Source organism: Colletotrichum siamense, assembly GCF_013390195.1.
Source record: "Colletotrichum siamense strain Cg363 chromosome Unknown KSG_Cg363_contig02, whole genome shotgun sequence".
Classification (NCBI taxonomy): domain Eukaryota; kingdom Fungi; phylum Ascomycota; class Sordariomycetes; order Glomerellales; family Glomerellaceae; genus Colletotrichum; species Colletotrichum siamense.
Genome location: NW_023501015.1, coordinates 6,172,769 through 6,192,741, shown reverse-complemented (window position 1 = coordinate 6,192,741; position 19,973 = coordinate 6,172,769). Strand labels below are relative to the sequence as shown.

The window sequence follows — 19,973 nt, the reverse complement described above, 5'->3', positions numbered from 1 at the left end:
CCCGTGAGCACGACCCTAGATTGGATGTTTCTTCTCGTAGACTACCAAGTAGCTTTATGTTAATCATTTATGTAATCCTAACGCAGGAGATTCAAGTGACACGGGTTATTGCAGCGAGGCAGCTTGGTAACAATGTGTTATCTACCGTTTTGTAGCAACATCATTAAATTGCTCTCATCATGTGCAGCATCTTCATCGACATCAGGCCGGTGCGCGCTTCGATTACGTCCTTGGGGAGTGATGAAGCGTTGCGGCCCACTCAAGTCCCGCAGCTTGCAAACCACCAGGCTCATTTGATGTTACAATTATTGTGGTACAATGGTACATGGGAGAAAGCCATTTCGCTTCAAGTGGGAGTCGAGCGCTGAATGGGGAGGGGTCATGAGCGCGTGGCCAATCTGGCAAACTGGTACGCGCCAGCGCCATTATTCTCGGAATGCGCAGGGCGATCCACACCAACAGATCGTCATGAGATCATCTCAAATACAACGCATAGTGTAGCCCGAGAAAATCTGGCTAGGTCAACCGAAGCTGGCACTCGGTGGGCAGAATAAATGGCCGCTCATCAATTACTGTTGGTACCAAAAAGCGGCCATTTTGTGTGTCCGCCGGTATGCGAGGAGAACGCACCTATTCGTTTCCCCAGCGTCCAGCACGATTTTGCTACTGCTTGCTCGCCGTGGGCAGGTGTTGGCTTCAAAAACATGTGGAGCTTGGGCAACCTCAATCGAATCCCATTCCGTCCTCGACGGCATACCTTGGCGTACTCCGTAATCTATGATTGTTGAAAACTGGGAGGAGGTGACGAGGGCACAGCTGCCAACGTCGGCAGACGGCATGGGGTGACGTTGAGGTTCGGGGATACGCACGTTGCCCTCGACAGGCGGATTCCTTCGGGAGGATCCCTGCTAGGCCGTAATGGAAAACACGACAATTTGGCGTTTTCTAATTCTGCAACCAATTGCGATTGCAGGAATATCCAGGGGCGGTTTAATCTTCCACGGGTATGCGGAGTCCTTTCGTTGTACAAGACTCTGGTAGACCAAAAGGACTGTGCATGGTCTGCTTGGTCTGCATGTTTGGGCATTGCCAACCAATACCTTTTCGTCTCCTTGTGGCCACGGCACCCATATCTGAGCGTGGTGGCGCATTTAGGCGGTGGGGCAGCAGGTAGGCTCGGATGCGCTATCATGCGCGGTACTTTCATGCACCACCTAACCGGCGATTTGGTACGACCCCAAGGTCCCCCAAAATCGCAATTGTATAATACGGCGCGCAACCCCGCAGTCTTCGAATCGCGCAGTTGCGCAAAAAGTCTTTTCATTCAGACATCAAAGAACGGTTGTGGGCACCTCCGCTCTCATCTCAGACCAGATTCTCCGATGAAAATCTGCTCCAATACCCCGGAAGCCTAGGTTATAAGCCGGCTACCCCTACATCTGTGCTTCTACAGCAAGTAAGTTCGTCCAACACGTCCTCTCGTCTAGCAACTCCGGCAGTCCGATGATCCTTGGAATCATCATGAGGTTATTCCATTACCAATTCGAGTTCAGTCTAACAAAATCCAGGCTCCGAATCATCACATTCGACACACGTGACAAAAAACAACACGTGACTGGGAACAACCGTTGTTTTGCCGACCAACAACAGCCCGGCGAACCGTTTTCGTCCGCGACGAGGCAGCCAACCGCCTACTCACCAACACCCAACAACGACGCCTTACTTCACCCGATTCTGCCTTGTCAGCTGTTGAGGCCCGACGAAAAATGCCTCAACCCAGGCATCCCGAGCCCTTCCGACCCCTCCCAAGCCGGGCGCAAAACCCCGGCCAGGCGGCCTCCTGGACGCGTCACTCTCATGCAGCCATGATCCCATGATATCGCAGCGAGGCTCTTCACTGGACCACGTTTCTTCTCGCCAAGATGGGCTGCATGAATACGAGATTCTCAGCAACATGAGAGAGAAGTCACCCTCAGGTCACTTCCCCACTCCGTGTTGGCGAGAGGCTTGCTCTCAGCTCTAGCCGACTTTGGCATCCGCCTTCAGAATAAGACGGAGGAATCAATTTGCCTGAGCAAGGGAGCATCATTCAGCACAACCATAGCCCTCTGGAGCAGTTCAGGTTCGCCGGGCGTAAGGCAGCTACCAAGGCGGCCTCGGGATGCCGTATACTCTCGCCCCAGGCGTGAGCCCGGAGCTTTTGCTCAAGTCCCTCCGTTATTGAGTTCACGATGAGTGCTATCGTGCGTACCGGTGAGTTGAGAATTCTTCACGATGGTTCCGGTTCCGGTTGAGTTCATCGGAAAGATTCCCGGGCGAAGGCGGCGACAAGAGCCTCCGGAACCGTTATTCGCGGTGTTTGAGCTTCAACCCGGAAGTTGGTCCGGGTCATGGTCACGTCCGGGTTCCGTTTCCACGGGATCAAACGGCGCTCAGTATCTGTGTTGAAACTGCGCCATGGGCTTCTGAATGCTATACCAACCTGTCCAGAGGCATGTCAGTGTGACTAATGCCCAGTTCGAACCTACTAACAGTGGTCCATCAACCCGGCCAACGTCTAAGCCTTATCTGTGACGGATGATTATCGGAGTTTTCGATGACACTGCTCATTGGCCCAGCAGCAGACCCCTCTCCCCGGACAACACTCTCCGCCAAGGAACCGGCGCTCGCTCGAGCCCATGCCGGCGCTGTGTTGTGTTACAACAACCTCGCACCCCGAGCTGCCTCCAGAAGCAGTTTGAATATGGAAAAAGTTCCAGTTCGCCGTACCTATTGGCTGTCTTTGGTGTTGGATTTTGGAATTCGCGGCCGCCGCACTGCCGTTACGCTACGAGCGGGGTTCTATGGACGATCAGGCATTTCCCCTCAATCTGGTACAAACGGGCTTTGGAACGACGCTGTCAAGAAAAGCCGTCGAAGGGCAGTAGGTTTCTTTTCCGATGGACTTGCTGTGATTCTTAGTATCTTTTGCACATTTCCAACTTTGTTGGTATAAATAGATTCTTTAGAATTGATCATTCAACTCAACTCATATCTTGACTTGCTATCATTCGATCAACTACTTCTAGGCTCAGCAGGCTCGTTGACGCAACCGAATACTGAGTTTGCGACTACGCTGTGTGAAAATTACAGCGGCTATCAGAAATCTTCAATCTCTACCGAGACGCCATGACTTCATCCAACCAAACCAACTACCACGGGTGTGTTGTCCGACTCACTCAGCTCACGAAGATAGCGAGCTAGCTAACAGATGGTTTGCAGAGAAACCTCGTCGAAACCGTCTCATAAGCACTCCTCCAAAGACTCCCGCAAGACCCAGGCGAAGCGCCGGCAATCCATGTTCGAGGGTCACCCCGATGGCAATATGCATCGTGTTTCGGGCCAAGGCTTCAATGCCGAATCAAGCAAGTCTCAACATAAGAAACTCATGGAGAGCAAGATCGCGAACTTCGACAAGCACTTCGGCAGCAAGCCGTAGGTTTGTTGCGGAGCATCTAGTACGGCTGTTCGCTCGGAATCGTTGTCCTTGGCAGTTTGTGAGGCTCAAGCTTGTCATCGTGTTATCCGGCCTAATCGAAGTATCAAGCATGGATAAAACTTCGACAGGACTTTCTGCACAGGCTTACTATGGGAGATAATGGTGTTCTGGGGTCATAGAATCTTGCAAGGGAAGGGTCATCGGGAGTTTGGAGTTAGTTGGCAGGTGGGAATCGGCGTCACAGGCGGCAAGAAAGCCTTTCTGTTCGAGCTTGGTGTTTGTGAATTCCCAGCTTAGATAGAGCCTGCCGAATTTGAAAGCCATGTTGAATTTCCCATGTTTGAATCGGGACTTCGTAAGCATTCGTATTCGTGGTTATGCAATTGGGATAATTAATCGAGGCCAGATACACCAATGCTGCCAGGCGCTCGCCGATGCCGACACGGCGTTCGGTCGGTAATGTGGGTCTTCCGGCCGGGTCGGCCGCGGCCAACCGCGGTGGTTGAGAGTGAGAATCGGTGGGCGGCGCTTGTGCAGCCCGTGGGCCCGCCCCTACCTAGCATCCCCTGAAGAAACTCTACTCGGGGGGCTTTCGAGAGCTCACAGGGCTCAGATATAGGCTACCTGTGGCGGAGTCTACACTTACATGCAATTTTGCTATATCTGATGTCGAATTATTTCTCAATGAATACACACATACGCGTTTTATTTGGGGAAGAAGTGGCAATCCTCTTCGAATTGAAGGGTGCAGCTCAGTTCAGTACTTGTCGACATGGCGCCTCAGGAGGGACTGCTAGGGCCCAGCTCAACATAGGTACCCGTGCGAGCCGTTGGCCTATTTGCGCGGCGATTGATCTCCGAGCTGCCGCTGGTTGAAAGGAATGTAGCGAGCGAACGGCTTCCACTGCTGACGTCTCGACATCCCAGTTTTCTCCCCTTGCACGAGCGACCTCAGTTTGGTAACAGAAAATATGTTTTCGCAGAGGTTTATTGGGCGCTGGCGTGCGTTGCCCTGGTCATCAGGAAAATTAGGGATCTGCCTGCCGCACCTCCAGTGTCGCCATATGACCCAGGCAGCCAAACTAAGCCGTCCTCCCCCCTACGCCAACAGCCTTTCAAGAGGCCGAATTGAAGAGTGACAAGCCAACAACCCGCAGCGCGCTGGCTCATTCAGAAGCTTCAGACGCTTGGTGCCATGAAATGCCCGGATTCTGCGGTCATCGTATGACACATTTGACCTGGCGATTGACTGCAAATGCTCAAGCAATTGAATTTGCTGCTCAATTAAGTGTCGTTTGTAGGGGATAGAGGCCACCAGACACATTGATGCAGTGACGCAGTGAAGCAAAAAGTGCCTCGGCTCTCTCGCTCTCATTGGACAATGGTTGAAAAACCTTTCGGGTCAGGACCGCACCTCGTCGCGTCTTGGTGAGTCGAGGATTCACTATCCGTATTCAACCAACAAAAACTTTCTCAGATGATGCACAGATTTGGGATGCTAAGTACCATCTGGCGGTGGATTTGGGCCCATCGACGACGGGGGTCACCCGCCGTGATTGCCGGAAGCAGCGCACCGCACTAAATTCAATCATTAACGAGCAGCATCATACTCTTAATTGCATGCTTCTCCCAGCAACAAAATTCCAACTTGAAGCGGGTGCGGCGAGACTTGAGAGAAGGGCCAATGGCCCTCTTGACGATCGTATTTGCACCATTGAAAGGGCTGCTAGAGCGAGGTTTATCAAGGTAGTGTGACTGTTCTAATCCAGCTTAGAAAGAGCCCGGGCGGCTGAGCTGCACCTGCTACTCTTCTAAGTCCTACCCCTGCCGTGTGCTGAGCTAACTATTTAGTGGGGCCCGCGCCTCATGTCTTCACCTCTGCTGAACGTCTGCGGCCCGGATTGACCTGGTCGCAGGAAGTGCCGCCAAGCGCGAGAAATAAGTGCCTCGTGGAGCACATTATCTTTCAGCATACGCAGAGTTGTTGCGGACGCAGAAGTCCGACGTGCAGCAGGGGGGAAACACGTTGCTCTGCAAACATAAGTATTACCTCGAGAGAACTTGATCAGGACGTGTCCTACCCACTTTGCACAGTCATTTCGAGGACCAAGGCCCCTGATCACGGCGTAGTAACTAGGCTCAAAGACATTCATGGCTCATATTTTTCATCTTACATGTTGCTTGTCAATTGCCTAACATACAACCTCAAATACTTGACTCCTTGGGTCTTGCGCTGATACTGGCCTTAAAATCGCATGGATGGTGAGATAATTCTCGATGGAAGCAAGTTACTGTTCATGATTGCAATGTCGCAATGTGGTAGGCATGCATCGTACCTACGGCTAGCAACTGACTACCTGAAGGGTGCCTGGTGTGTGATACCTTCGTCCCATTAATCGGAATGATTCGCTGCAAACCAAACTGTGCACGCTTCCGCAAATCGCGAGAAAGCAACATTATGTCAATTGCCTGCCAATAAGTAGGTGCGAACCAGTGAGGCTAGTGTCAGAATCACCGGTGCCGACTTGCTCATGGTTGGGGTGGGGCGCATGGCGGGCCACACCACACTCTATCGTCGTTCAGATGCCTGTCACCTTGCCCAATGGACAGGCTTTCTTGTGATGCACCGTACTGCGTGATGGTTGAATGACAAATACGAGTCTAATTTTGGTGGTTACTGAGACGACTTTCCTACGAAACATTTCCAGAAGAGTGGGAAAATGGATACCAATCACTTCAGTCTTTTTCTGCATAGGGCATAGAATGCCTATGCTGAAGTTGCTCGTTCCGGCAGTACAGGTTGGTGCAATCGCTGGAGCACAAATCGAAGTCTTAATCGGATAGCCTCTTTAGACATAGATCTCCGACCTCCTACCATCATCTCATTCTGTGGTGGGCCGCGCCGGTGGTGGGCGCCGTGAAGCCCATGTCGCCACCATTCATTGCCAACAGTCGACAAAGACGGAACGTATGGGCGGTAAGAATGCGCCATACAGTGTCGTTGAGGTGGTCTGCGGTGGACCACTAGTGGAGTGGAATGCCCATGTAGCAGGGGTCGCAAGTCAGTGAAAGGGGATCAGTGAATCAACTGGCAGAGTCGACCTGCCGTCTGCTGCCCGCACCTTTACGAATGGGTTGCGGTAAAACATCTTGCGGGGACTGGCGTATGTTACGTTCCTCGACCAGCCATGGCCGCGCCAGCACAAGGCATACCACAAAGAGACACAATACTCGTGAACCAAAGCCCCTGGGGAAATCGAAATCAAGCAAACGTCCTCCGCCATCTGAAGTCCATCCCGTCTTGCGCCCCGTGCAGTCCCCGCAGCACCAGCAGCACAGCACAGCGCCTGGCACCTTACCCGGGGCCATCCCTATGAATACGATACAGTCCGTGAATGATTGAACTGTCTCCTTCCTACGATTTACCGATTTTGACGAGAACGGGTCGACTTTTCTCGGGCCAAAAAAGTCATGTGTGCCAGGGTATTTCCCATTGACCCTGGACGGCTTGACTGAGGCGCCAAACACGAAGGAACGGGCCTGCCCGGTGCCTCGGGGGGAGGCCACCCTTTGGTCTTATTGAGGCCATGCAGCTGTCGCCACTTCCGGTAATGTGGGTGAGCGCCGAGCGCCGCCGAGCGGTGAGATAAGATGGAGGGTACGATCCGGGTTGCGCAGGCTGCGGGAAATCGTTGGTGAGAACCCCTGGCTACACCAATGAAGACTGCCACGGCAAAGTCACTACATACCTTATGTATCTGTAAGCTCTTGGCAGACGGATCCACCTACCTCGCGCGTACTAGCTGTCACCCCTGGATCCTCTGAGATGCCAACCTCACGACAACATGTGGTGCCCCGGGTACGGTGCCAGGCGCTGTGAGCGTAGACTGGCTGACGAGCGTCAAAGGAGCGACTACTTGATCTTGATGTCTTGAGGTGTATATTGCAAGGTTCGTTATCCTGAAATGGCATCGCAAGCAACACCATCAAATCTTCCTGACCGGCACTCGGGGGACCTGAAAAAACGAAAAGCCTCTCTGTGACAGCTACTGGTACTAGAAACCGGCCATTCTTTCTGCCCACTGGGTGAACGTCAATTAAAAACAAAAGCGGGTATCGAAGGGAACCTTTTGCATCCCTGGACACTTTTTAAAGGCACCAATGCCCATGTCGGGTCATGCCCAAGCTTGCTTTCGAACACCACACTGGGCTGGTTTCCAGTCGTAATGTGTCTGACCCCACGCCCGACTGTGCAGAAGTATATCAACCTCCTGCGCGCACGCGCCAGGGTATGACTTGTTCTTCAATCGCACACGCAACTTCGATCTCTCCCTTCGTATATCAACCCCGACCTGCCCTCTTGCGACTAAAAGTAGGTTGTAGCATTCACTCACCACTCATATATTCTGTGTTTCGACTTCGCCTGACGGCGTTGCCCAAGCCAGTCTTCTTCCCTCTCTTGGTACATATCGCGCAACCCTCATCACCCGTGGATCCCCTATTTTCAATATTGACACTTCTCCCCAGACTTCCCATCAGACATCGCATCTTTCAGCATTCATGGTAAGCTATCCCTTCAACAATTCTTCGGCCTTGCTAACAGCAGCAGATTTCCACCAACCCTATCTCATGATTACGTGATCCGAGCCGGCCGATAGCTTTTCCCATCCGACCCGTCGCTGAACGATTTCATCCACAAAGGCAACCACCTTCTGAAGGCAACCGAGTGTTCCCAGGCCGGCAAACCGATACTGTTGCCTGGAGCAGGCAGGTATCTCGGGATGCGAAACCCCTCATGCCAAGCGTGATGAATTGGGCAGGTGGTTTTTGGACGCGCTGATCTCATGCATCATCACCACCATCATACACCAGTCCATGCTACTCATTGGAACACGTATTCTGGCAAGGGACCCACCCTTATCAACACGAAGCACTGTATGCGTAGGACAGCGCCTAGCCGCTCACATCATCGCCGACATGGCTCCGGCGAGCCGCTGCCAATGAGCCCTGGCCAGCCGCTCCTCATTTACGCCCGGCGGGTATTGCGAAGTGGCTACGGAGATTGCACATTCACCATGGTCCATGCAACATTCCCTGCAGTCAATTGGTCTAATTGACCCCATTCGAGCTCATCGGCGATGGGTCTTCGAAGATGAAGAGCGAACATCGAATGCAGCGACACCGGGCGTACACGAGCTTCGACTTCGGGAGCCAGCACGTTAGTTCATCCGCGTCTTCTGTTAATGTTCGGACCCGCAGGCTGCGAAGAATTCACGATGCTTTCTGCGAATGCCACGAATTGTCATAACGACGGACTTGTTACAAGCATTGCCGGCGCGGCTTTTAGTTTTTTTGGCAGCGTCAAATTCGGAGCGGAGGCATTGATCTCAAATCGGCCCCGTTTTCAACTCGGCGGTCCTTTTGACGACTGCCGGACTTGCGGACTCCCGATCTCCGGATCAATAATGTGCTATGCCTTCCCCAGGGTTACAACCACTAGCACTAACATCAACTTCCGTTCTGCTATCGGTAATACAAGCTGATCCACAGCCGACTCGTGCCAACCAAACCGCCCTGCATATCTCCTTTACCTTTCTAGCTCGCCTGCTTTCACAACAACACTCCCCCTCCCTCATACTGCTTGCGCCATCCAAGACGGATGCCCAACGGGCGTCCCCTCCCCCGCCTGCCGGAGCTGTTCAAGAATGGAGTCTTGTGCGACCGAGCTCTACAGGGAGCTGTCTGACGCCTGCTTCTTTCGCTTCTTAGCCTTTGGCTGAAGGTATCATTGCAATTGGAGTCTGAAGCAATGACGGGACTCTACTGGCAGGGTCTGAAGGTGGTCGACGAGGCGGATTGGAGCTACTGCGAGGACACAGAGATAACATGTCTGGGACACTGCGCATTGGAATTGCTCTCTCCTGCTGTCTGGTGCGCGCCCAACTTTGGCGTGCCAAAAGCCAGTATATAAATTCCTGCCAGTTTTGGGCCATTGGTGCAGTTGTTTCAATGGCAAATCACCGTGGATAGTGAAGAATACAACAATTACACCATCGTTTCATTTTCTTCTCCCTCAAATCCTCATCGGCAGACAATTGCAAACGTCTCAACACACCAAGGCGCGCACCGAAGACTCGATATCTTGCTAGTGTCAATATGAGCGATAGGTCGCAGAAGTCGAACTATTCCGGGTACGCGCAGATCGCCCCTGACAAGACAGCTTTCCTCCGCTAACCAACGCTCTCGCAGACATGTTTCGGCGAAGCCATCTCACAAGTACTCGTCGGCCGATTCCGCGAAGACCCAAGCAAAGCGACGACAAGCCAAGTTCGAAGGTGCCCCTGACGGAACTGTACACCACGTTTCCGGCCCGAGCTCTAGCACCCAATCTAGCAAGAGCAAACACAAGGCTGCAGCGAAAGACAAGATCAAGGACTTTGAACAGCAGTTCAATGGCCACTCGTCGGTGTGAGCGGGCGGTCTTTTTGAGGACGACCATGAAGGAGTCTCAGCGTTCTTTGTGGTGACGTTGAGACACGAATCTAGTGATGTGGTTCTCCAATACTGGTTGTCGAATCAAGTTTCGCCATCCGGTTTGCATGTTCTAGCAACCAGGATATGGTGATGCAATTGGAAGTGGCTGTTGGAGATGGGTGTTTATGGAAAAAGGGCATGGCTATCGCGATTGACTGGGGGTTTGGGCGTTGAATACAATGACGATCACGTCTGCTTTGACATTCGAAATGACATCGATGACTGTACGAATGAAATGTTGCTGCGTGCGTTCGGGAGCTCTCGTACTCACATGTTTTGTCGTCGGGCGCTTCAAATTATGTAGCTGCACGAGCCCTCATCGTTTGTGCTTCATTCACGTCAGCGACATGTATATCCTGGCTTAGTCCTGACCCAATTGCCACTACGCGGATGTGCTGCAGCTTCCCGAAAGGCTCCAGTGAGGGGCATCCGATCGCGGGGTCGAGGGAGTGGGGCCGGCTCCAACTCCCGTTACAGCGCGAGGGGATACCTGCAAGAAAGCTACCTTAGGTGTAATGCAGCCTGGCAATCGACCCCAGAAGAACACCGCCCATCCACTGAGCATCTCAGGAGCAACACAAGTATTCGTCAATTACGCGAGAAGTTATGAGTTTTACGCAGTCAATTGATCGTGCAGTCGTGCCCTGAACCGACGCGGTGAAAGGTGGGGTCCGCCCGGACAGCCAGACTCGGTTCAAAAGGCGCTAGGTCTTGGCGAGTGAGTATTTTCTAACTCCTCCAGCCATCAAGCTGAAGGGGAATTGCACCAGCAGATTTACATTCGTATCCTTCGTTCATGACGCCGTGCGCTTTGGGTTTGAAAGAATACCGAAACCCTTCATCATCTCTGAGCTTTCTACTCTGTATTGCTCGAAATATCGCAGCTGCATACCTTATCGGATCTGACCATGCCGGGCACTTGAAAATGTCAACGGATATGTAGACTGCGCCCGCCCGTCACCGTCGATCCTTATCAGCTGGATCACGTTTGCAATGCCCCCCCCCCTTTGGCTTTTGAACGATCATTGGCGTCGTAATTCAACCCCTGCAGAACGGAAGCGCCCATAAGGAGAAGATTTATTGGGATGGGCTGGCCAAGGCCAGCCCAGCTACATACGAGGGCGGAGCGGCGGTAACATGCCCCAAGAGGGCCGGGGCGGGGTCCCCGGCCCGGCTCGCAACCCTGCTAGCTTTCGCTGCAGACCAATGGAATCTCACTCGCAAAGTAGACGTTCAATGGCAGAATTGCTTCTTCGAATGCAGTATGCACAATAGCGGCCGCATCTTGCACCCAAACTTTCCATATCAGCCGATTTGAAATCAGGATACATATGCATGTCACCTGGCAATCTCCATTTCCACTTCCTGGCGACGTGCGGTATTACATAAATACTAACCCGCGATCTGGGCAGCCCATCCGAATAGTGACCTTCGTAGAACACCTTAGTCCTGATGTCCTGCATGCTCCAACTCGAAAGAAAATGTCACCTCCTACGAACGCAACTGACAATCTGACTTTTGTCCATGCTCCGATCAGTACTTTCCACCGATTTCGAGACCTACCTGTCGAGGTCCGTATCTTGATCTGGAAGATATTTTACCTCACCCCGCGAGCGTTTATTGCCGAGCTCGAAAGATGGAGTCCGCCAGGACGGCTGCCCCTTTCTGATTACGATTACGCGCACATTGGTTTGGATACCGAAAGTCTCGACCGATTCATGATTTGGACATTCAAGCATACAAGTGAGGCAAGATGGCTATACTACAGATCCATCGACAATGAAATCGATCGCTTGTCGAGGTCTGTCGCTCATTCGCTGCGTCCTCCTTTTTGGGTCCCAGCATGGCATAAAAGGCTAGTCGGCAATCGATATGTCTACACGACCCTTCCTCCCGAAAAGAACCCCAAAACGCCAATGCCTGAGATCCATCATATGAATTGGAACGTGGATCTGATCTGTCTATCCGAAGAAGACGTTCAAGGAATCAATTCGACGCTGTCCAGCTGGTGGACACTTGTGCGGCACCTCGCAATTTCCCCAGCAATCGAGGACTTCCCTTACCTGAAGTTCCACATTACCACGGAAAACACGTTCCTATGGTCGAACAAGAGCATGTTCAGAGGGCTGAAAAGCCTACGACGCTTACATCCAACACGATCCGAACCAGGAACTCTCAGCGAAGGAGCTCACTTTCAAACAAGGTACCTGTTACGAGACTCACCACATACACCTCCTGAGTGGAAGAAAATGGATTACTTTCAAGCATTTTGGCCTCCTGACAATATGGAGATACCGCCACAACCATCATGGAGCAAGTTCCTTCGTACGCTGCAGAGCCACCCCGACCAAATTGAAGGCATATCCTCAAAGGAGTTATCCAGGATCTCTGCGGATGACGAAGTGGCGGGTGCGAGAGAATTCTTTCGCGGCATGGTTCAGATGATGTAAAGTCCGCGGTTTCAACATGTGGTCAGCTTGCGAGTCGGTTCGTGTCGAGTTACAGCTCACGTAGCAAAAGAATAACTTGGTCTTAGACTGAAAGGCATTGCTTTAGACATATTTTTTTAGAATGATGATCCACTGCTCCTAGGCCGGTATTCATGGTTATCAGTGTACTCTGACTCGCTGACTATGCCTGATTTGAACCGTGACGTTACTCTGTCCGAGACCTATATGCATCATGGCTGGGTCAGCAATAGCGGCCGACAGCAGACTCACGAGTCTAATTAACTTCAAAATCTACACTTCATGTTACGCAGAAAGGATCAATATGCCAGGTGAATTGAAATATAAGTCAAAATTGGGTTCATGTGAACGCTAAATAATGACATCCTGATGAACATTCAACTCCTAGACTCACCAAGTCATCACAAGTACTACGGTACCTAAATGACACGCATCTCCAATTATATTAGGCAGAGGAGTTGCTGGCACTGATGTTCTCAAAGCCAAAATCTTTTCATCGGACGCAGATTGTATAGTTCAGTTTGTCCATGTTCCTCTGGGGTTTGTCATTATGTCGACAAAGGTTGTGAACCATAAGATACATACCATATCTGTTGCGAACTTAAGGTGCAATTGCTGCAGCAATTGTGTGGATCCCACTTTTGAAACAATATCAGAATAATCTAAGTCATAGTCTTGACAAAAGACCATTAGTACCCAGCATAGATAGATGATGGCGCGAAATCTCCTTGATGGAGGAGCACCCAGCAAGGGCCATAGTTGTCCTCAACTCTTGCTCCAGAATGTCGACTGCCAGCTTGACTCCCTCTTCCCCATTGTACTATGGTATTGCGTGTGAGTTAAATATGCTCCTCACACGTTTATGCATCTGGGGGCGTTCTTACCGCAAGACCCCAAATGGGAATCCGCCCCACAAAGCAACAGTCGGCCCCAAGAGCTAAGGCTTTGAAAATATCAGACCCGCGGCGGATTCCACCGTCAATTCCGATCTTGATTCTGCCTTTGGCAGCTTCGGCACATTCGAGTAGCACGTCGATAGTCGCAGCGGCGCCATCTAGCTGTCTCCCACCGTGATTGGAAACAATGATTCCATCGAGCCCGTATTTAATAGCAAGTAGCACATCCTCGCTGCAATATACTGTGATAGGCTGCAATCAGTGTTGTATCTGTTGAGAAGTTTCACATGTACCTACTGCCTTTGAGCCAAACCTCGAGTGTGGTGTGAGACTTCACCCAGGGGATGATCGATTCCCAGGAATTGCTAGCATCCCGGCCAGGATTATGATGCGAACGAACGCCTCCCAGATTTGGCAAACACAGATTATCTGGTAGGGTGAGCTTGTTCCTGGTTTCGTTCAGACGCCGGCCAAGGACAGGTGCATCAACTGTCAGTATGAGCGCTCTATAACCCGCCTCTGTTCGGTTTTAGTTGTTGGACATGAATCCCTTGATCAGCTAGGCCCAAAAGATTGCTTACTCTCTGCCCGCTTCATCAAATCCAGTGGGACCGAGCGGTCTTTTGTGACGCTCAGTTGAAACATGTAAGGATTCGAGCTTTCTCCCTTCTCTTCTATGACATCCTCAAGCGAGGTGGTTGCATAGGTTGAAAGTCCCATAGGGATACTTTTGGCTGCGGCCGCTCTTGACGTGCCCTTCTCAGCTTCATGATGAGCAAGTCCGTGCATAGCAGCGGGTGCGAAAGCGAGCGGGAGAGCAATTTCGGACCCCAGCATAGTAATCCTCGTGTCTACTGAGGCTACATCGACGAGAATGCGTTGACGGATTTTGTACTTGTCGAAAGCATGCTCGTTATCTCTGAGCCTACGTACCCGTTAGTAATTGAGTTTGCCAAGAGAGAAAACATTTGCAGTACGTGATCATATCCATCGCCCCTTCATTGAAGTACTCTGAAGTTCATGTTAGTAGATTCCAAAAACATGCAGCAGTTAATTCCTTGAATTCATACCTCGGGCGGTCTTGTCCAGCTTAGCGGAAGCTGCTCGCTTCAGCTCAGAGATGGTGAGGACTTCTTGTGATGATGTGTTCGCCATGATGAAATTTTGTGACGTGTGTATCGTGTATCGTGTCCTTGCTTCAATCGAAAGTTGATATCAAGAACGGATAGCGCAAGTTTGTACACCTGCGGTCCGTTACTATCAATCATCATCTTAGTGGAGGCCACAAACCTCGCACACCTCTCAGTAGGTACTATTTAATATATCCAATAAGATTACTTGTCCCGGAAATAACGGGTTCCCAGTTGTTGAGGGCAAGGTGAGGCCATCATGTCGGGTCAACCCGAGTATTCATATCAGACGACCCCACCCTGATAAGGGTGCAGATCAGTGCCAGTCGGGTCGACCCGAGTTACTTTACACACACATGCCGCCAAACGGAACGACCCGCTGTGTCCGTAGCAAAGCGGCTCTCAGTTTCCGATTACAATCGACCATTGAGTCTGGCTGCGTTGTGCTCGATCTCCTATGTTGGTGAGGTGACTTGTCAGCATGTGGTGAGCAAATTGGGCCATCCCATCTAAACAGCTGGATCTTACGAGCACAGGAGTAGTCTAATAAAATGAGATTTTGACTTGATGAATATGCTTCTGAAACCTACGGGCCTCTTCTGGGTACTGGTCCAACGCGCTTGGGGCTGTCAATCCTCCTACTGCGTCCGATCGTGTCCAAGATGAACACCAATGGCAATCACAAATCATGGGACGTTCCCGTAGACTTTGCTCGGAGGATGAAGGTGATTTGCATCGGTGCAGGAATGTCCGGGATCCTATGCGGGATACGATTCAAACAAAGAATTCCGAATTTGGACCTGGTCATCTATGAGAAGAATTCAGAGGTAGGCGGCGTTTGGCTTGAGAATAGGTAAGCGATTTCTTCCCTCCTCTAATAGCGATTTGACCATTGACAGAATCAGGTATCCTGGAGTTACATGTGGTAAGCTCAATTCTGGAATGCCCTTTGATGCATTGAGTCTGACTGCTACGCCTGGTGTCATCAGATGTGCCGTCCGTGAGTTCTGTCACTTGGCAAATGCCACCAACATGGGCATCCAATAACCATTTGTAGGTCTCATTTCAGTACACCTTCGAGAATAATCCCAACTGGTCTCACTTCTTCTCACCTGGACCTGAGATCGGTCGCTACTTCCAAAGCGTGGCAAAGAAATACGGCATGAAATCATTGGTCAAGTTTCAACACGCCTTCAAGTCCGCCCGATGGCTCGAAGACGAGGCTCAGTGGGAGGTGACCTTGGTGAACATGACCGATGGCACTGAGTTTAAAGATTATTGCAATGTCTTTGTCAAGGCAACAGGCAATCTTAACAAATGGATGTGGCCCAAGATTGATGGATTGCATACGTTTCGGGGGGCATTGATTCACAGCGCCAACTGGGACGAAAGCTTCGATCCAAAGGGAAAGCGGGTTGCAGTGGTTGGGTACGGGGCTACAGCCGTGCAGCTTGTCCCAGCCATCTTACCCGAGGTGCAGCATATGGATCACTATGTGAGGGGACAGGCTTGGATCTCGCCAGCTGGCTATGTTGCTGCTGATCCGAGAAAGGCTACTTCTGACATTCATAACTGTAAGTCTTGGAAATTTGTTGATGTTGACATGGGTGAATTGCTAACATTGAGAGCAGTCCCTTTCCCACCCGAAGAGCAAGACCGATTTGAGAAGTACCCAGTGGAGTACCTCAACTACCGACACCAGGTTGAAAACTTCGTCAACAAGTTTCAGCTTGTCCATTGGGTTGGATCAGACATGAACAAAAGCTTTTCGAAAGCCACGGAAGACTCGATGTTGCGCAGACTGGCCACGAGACCAGAGATATTTGACGCCCTGAAGCCAGCATACCCGGTTCTCTGTCGCCGGGTCTCCCCAGGACCAAGATACCTCGAAGCTCTGACAGAGCCCAATCTGAACTTCATTCCCCAAGGAATCAAGCAGGTCACCGAAACTGGGATAGTGGACGATGTAGGGGTTTACAGAGAGGTCGATGCTATCATCTGTGCTACTGGATTCGACACATCATTGTCGCTCAAGGAAACCCCAATCTTTGGCAGAGGCGGAGTATCGCTCGACGACTTGTGGGAAGAAGAGCCCGGCGCTTACATGTCAATGTGTCCTCCGGAAATGCCCAACTGCTTCTTCTTTGTTGGCCCGAATGGCGCTCCTGGTGCGGGGTCAACGATCCAGATGAGTGAGGTAACTTGCGAGTACATGATAAAGTGTATCCTGAAGCTGCAGCGCGAGAACCTTAAGTACATGGTTCCAAAGTGAGTTGTGCCTGCATTTGAAGCTTAGACAAGAATCGAGTGGGTATTGACAATTTCGAAACAGAATCTCGGCTGTCAATGCCTTTATGAAGCAAGTTGACCGGTATTTTGAGAAGACGACTTTCGCCTTCACGGTAAGCATACTTTCTCTTGGAGTCAGTCCCGTATGTACTGATAACGAACAACCAGTGCAATAACTGGGCCAAGAGAACATCTAATGGCAGGATGTTGGGCTACTGGCCTGGATCTGCTGTTCACCAACGTGCCACATTGATGCATCCCCGATTTGAGGATTTTGAGTACGTCTCAAATGACGAAGACGAGAGTGATAGTCTTGCGTGGATGGGGAACGGCATGATCATGGCACAAGAGATGAACACCTCCACAACTGGATATCTTGATCTAGTGGATAAGCCTCCCGTAATCGGCAAGCCAGCTGTCAGCCTCCCCCGGAACGACCACGAAGATGTGAGGGGTAGGAGTCTAGATGATTTTGTCGAGCCGGCGAAAGTTCAAATCCGTGTGGAAAACTGATGATGATGATGGACGGGACGGTGATGGTTGTTAGGAGTGCGTTAGTAGCATATAGCACCTCTTCTATGCACTGGGTGTTTTCGGAGATCGCTTCATTTATCCATCGTTAACAATAACTCCATTCCATGGCAATTTCATCCAAGGGAACGCGGGTAAGAAGTGCCAGTGATATGCTTCGTCGTTTACCCGAAGTCCCTTATCGCAGGCTACTGGCCGCAGTAAGTGCGGGGGAGGTCATTCTAACAGGGATGTGAGATACTGATGCATGCACCTGATCCACCACTGTGCATCCTTTATCTTGCTAGCCAGAACGACGGATAGCCGCGGACAATGACATCCTGCTCACTTATCACCCCTGTTGGGGAACATCTTCGTTTCCAACAACCGCAGCAACTCCAGTCAATATGTCTCCATCTCCGACAATCACCGTGCGGGCCCATGCCAAACGAGCACGAGTCGCCTGCATTGCTTGCCAGCAGAAGAAGCAAAAGGTGAGCCTGCGTAGTATGGTAACTTCTCAGCGCCTGTGGTGAACTCACAATATCACTTCTCCAGTGTGACGGCCGGGCACCTTCGTGTGGAAATTGTGTGAAAGGATCAAGAAGTGAGTTGCGAACACAGCCATTAACTTTCAATCTAAACTCGGCTGATGCGCAATCAACAGCCTGCATCATCGAAGACCCCTCTACCAAACGGCAATATCCTCGAGCATATGTCGAGGCACTGGAGGAGCGCGTGGCTCGTCTCGAAGCATCGCTGTCGGTCGACGACGGAGACTTTGACAGCATAGAACATGATTTCAACCGCCCACACAAGCACACCCAGCAACCCCAAGAAGTACCTGTGTCCATCGTAGCATCGATCGACGCAAACGCTCAAGACAGGTGTGTACCCAATGACATAGCGAATGCGTTTCTTTACTAATGTGTGCTAGCCTGCAGAATGAGTCAGCCAACGATAATGGCGAGACCCTGAACGAGCTGAGCGAGGGCCCATCTGTGCTAGATCTCCTTTGCCTTCGAGCTGCTGGTGGAGAGCCTCACTACTTCGGGTCCTCCTCCGCATTCTCTTTTACGAAACTATTTACTGCCCGTCTGAGAGGAGCCCAGGTGCGAGGTCCTGGTATGACACTCGGGGGTGTCTCCAATTCCTTCGTCCAAAGTCGACCACGTGCGGTGCCAGCACCCATGCCGGGCAGAGAAGTAGCCCGGATATTAACAACTTCCTATTTCGACAACGTCCACCCACAGTATCCGTTTCTGCATAGGCCGACGTACACCGAATATGAAGATGCTGTTATGACAGCCTGCGAGAACGGGCTTACCCCCGACCCCCTGAAAGCGTTCTTCGTATTTATGGTCACCGCGGTGGGTGCTCTCGCGGTGCCCTTCGCCGGCGCACCCCTCCCGGAGAGTCTTTATACGGCTGCTGAAGATCTCTTCGAACATGTCTTGCAACTCAATAGTCTGGAAACGATACAGGCACTGCTTTGCTGTGCCATGTACTCACTGCGGTCGCCCATAGGAGTTTCCATCTGGACGTTGTCGGGGTTAGCCGTCCGCCAGTGTGTTGAGCTGGGGCTTCACCGAGATATTCCATGGTCAAAAGTCGAGTCAAACACACTCAAAACGGAGGTACGACGCCGCGTCTTTTGGTGCTCCTACAACCTTGACAGAGCATGTGCTGTGACTTTGGGACGACCTGTGTCTATTACCGACGAAGACATTGATGTTGCTCTCTTTTTGGACATCGACGACGAGAATATCACGCCGACTGGATTTCTAGCTCAAGCGCGTACATCGAATTTAGAGCCAGCAACAGTGGTCTCTTCCGCCCTCCATACGATTCGCCTTCGACGTATATGGGCGCGCATGCAACGCACCATTTATCGAGAAACACATAGTGTGGCCCCGCATCGCAACTCCTCTTCAACGCAAAAGTTCAAAGACGAGCTTCGCGCGTGGATGGACGCCGCCCCAGAGCAACTTGTAGAGGGCTGTGCAGCAAACAACGCATTCGGTAGCCCCGAGTGGTACAAACTCATGTATCACCACTCGATCCTACTTCTCCACAGAAGGCGCTTGGTCGTACGTCAACGGTCGTCTCACGATCAAAGCCGGTGGGCAGCGCCTGAGTGCGATGATGCATCGGTGTATCTAGACTGCGCATCTTCCTCACAAGCCATTTGCGAGCTTTATCGCACGCTATACCTGAGTCAACGATTGAATGATACCTGGGGTGCGCTGCACGTCCTATTCCTAGCTGGCTTGACTTACGTCCACTGCCTGTGGAACAGTCCAGAGACAAGGGATACCATCCGACGAGACGTCGTGTCTTCGACGTGCACTTCTTGCATGATCGTTCTTGCCGTAATGTCGGAGCGATGGGATGCGGTGGCACCATATCGGGACACATTTGAAGCATTGTCAAATGCTACACAGGCCATGCTGGTGGACTTGGAGACTGCGTCATGTATGCCAAGTGGGCCTGTGTTGTCGTCTTTACAGGCCGACCAAGTCTCCAATTACTTTGCTGGCATGGCTGATATTGGCATGTGCTCATCTGTCGAGCAGCTTCTGATGGACATGATCACGGTAGAATATTAGCGATTTCTTGTCATTTAGCTATCTTAATTATTGTAGAAGCCTCAGGAAAGGTTGTGTCT

The 19,973-nt window shown here is 51.4% G+C and overlaps 3 protein-coding genes across 3 annotated transcripts; 2 read left to right on the top strand and 1 right to left on the bottom strand.

Annotated features, from left to right (window-relative positions):
- Nucleotides 1-13,147: 13,147 nt before the first annotated feature.
- Nucleotides 13,148-14,531, bottom strand: FUB8-5 (Oxidase FUB9; the record flags this gene model as incomplete). The annotated part of the gene is made up of 6 exons (XM_036635468.1): nt 13,148-13,300; nt 13,365-13,618; nt 13,674-13,895; nt 13,958-14,301; nt 14,354-14,387; nt 14,447-14,531. The coding sequence occupies 6 exons, from the start codon at nt 14,529-14,531 to the stop codon at nt 13,148-13,150; spliced, it is 1,092 nt and encodes a 363-aa protein (XP_036500895.1).
- A 637-nt stretch (nt 14,532-15,168) lies between these two features.
- moxY-5 (FAD-binding monooxygenase moxY) lies at nt 15,169-17,308 on the top strand (the record flags this gene model as incomplete). The annotated part of the gene is made up of 7 exons (XM_036635467.1): nt 15,169-15,359; nt 15,412-15,431; nt 15,496-15,506; nt 15,564-16,080; nt 16,138-16,774; nt 16,839-16,908; nt 16,964-17,308. 7 exons carry the CDS (start codon nt 15,169-15,171, stop codon nt 17,306-17,308), a joined length of 1,791 nt encoding a protein of 596 aa, XP_036500894.1.
- A 404-nt stretch (nt 17,309-17,712) lies between these two features.
- uaY-7 (Positive regulator of purine utilization) lies at nt 17,713-19,914 on the top strand (the record flags this gene model as incomplete). The annotated part of the gene is made up of 5 exons (XM_036635466.1): nt 17,713-17,799; nt 17,864-17,912; nt 17,973-18,192; nt 18,243-18,417; nt 18,559-19,914. 5 exons carry the CDS (start codon nt 17,713-17,715, stop codon nt 19,912-19,914), a joined length of 1,887 nt encoding a protein of 628 aa, XP_036500897.1.
- Between the last annotated feature and the right edge of the window lie 59 nt (nt 19,915-19,973).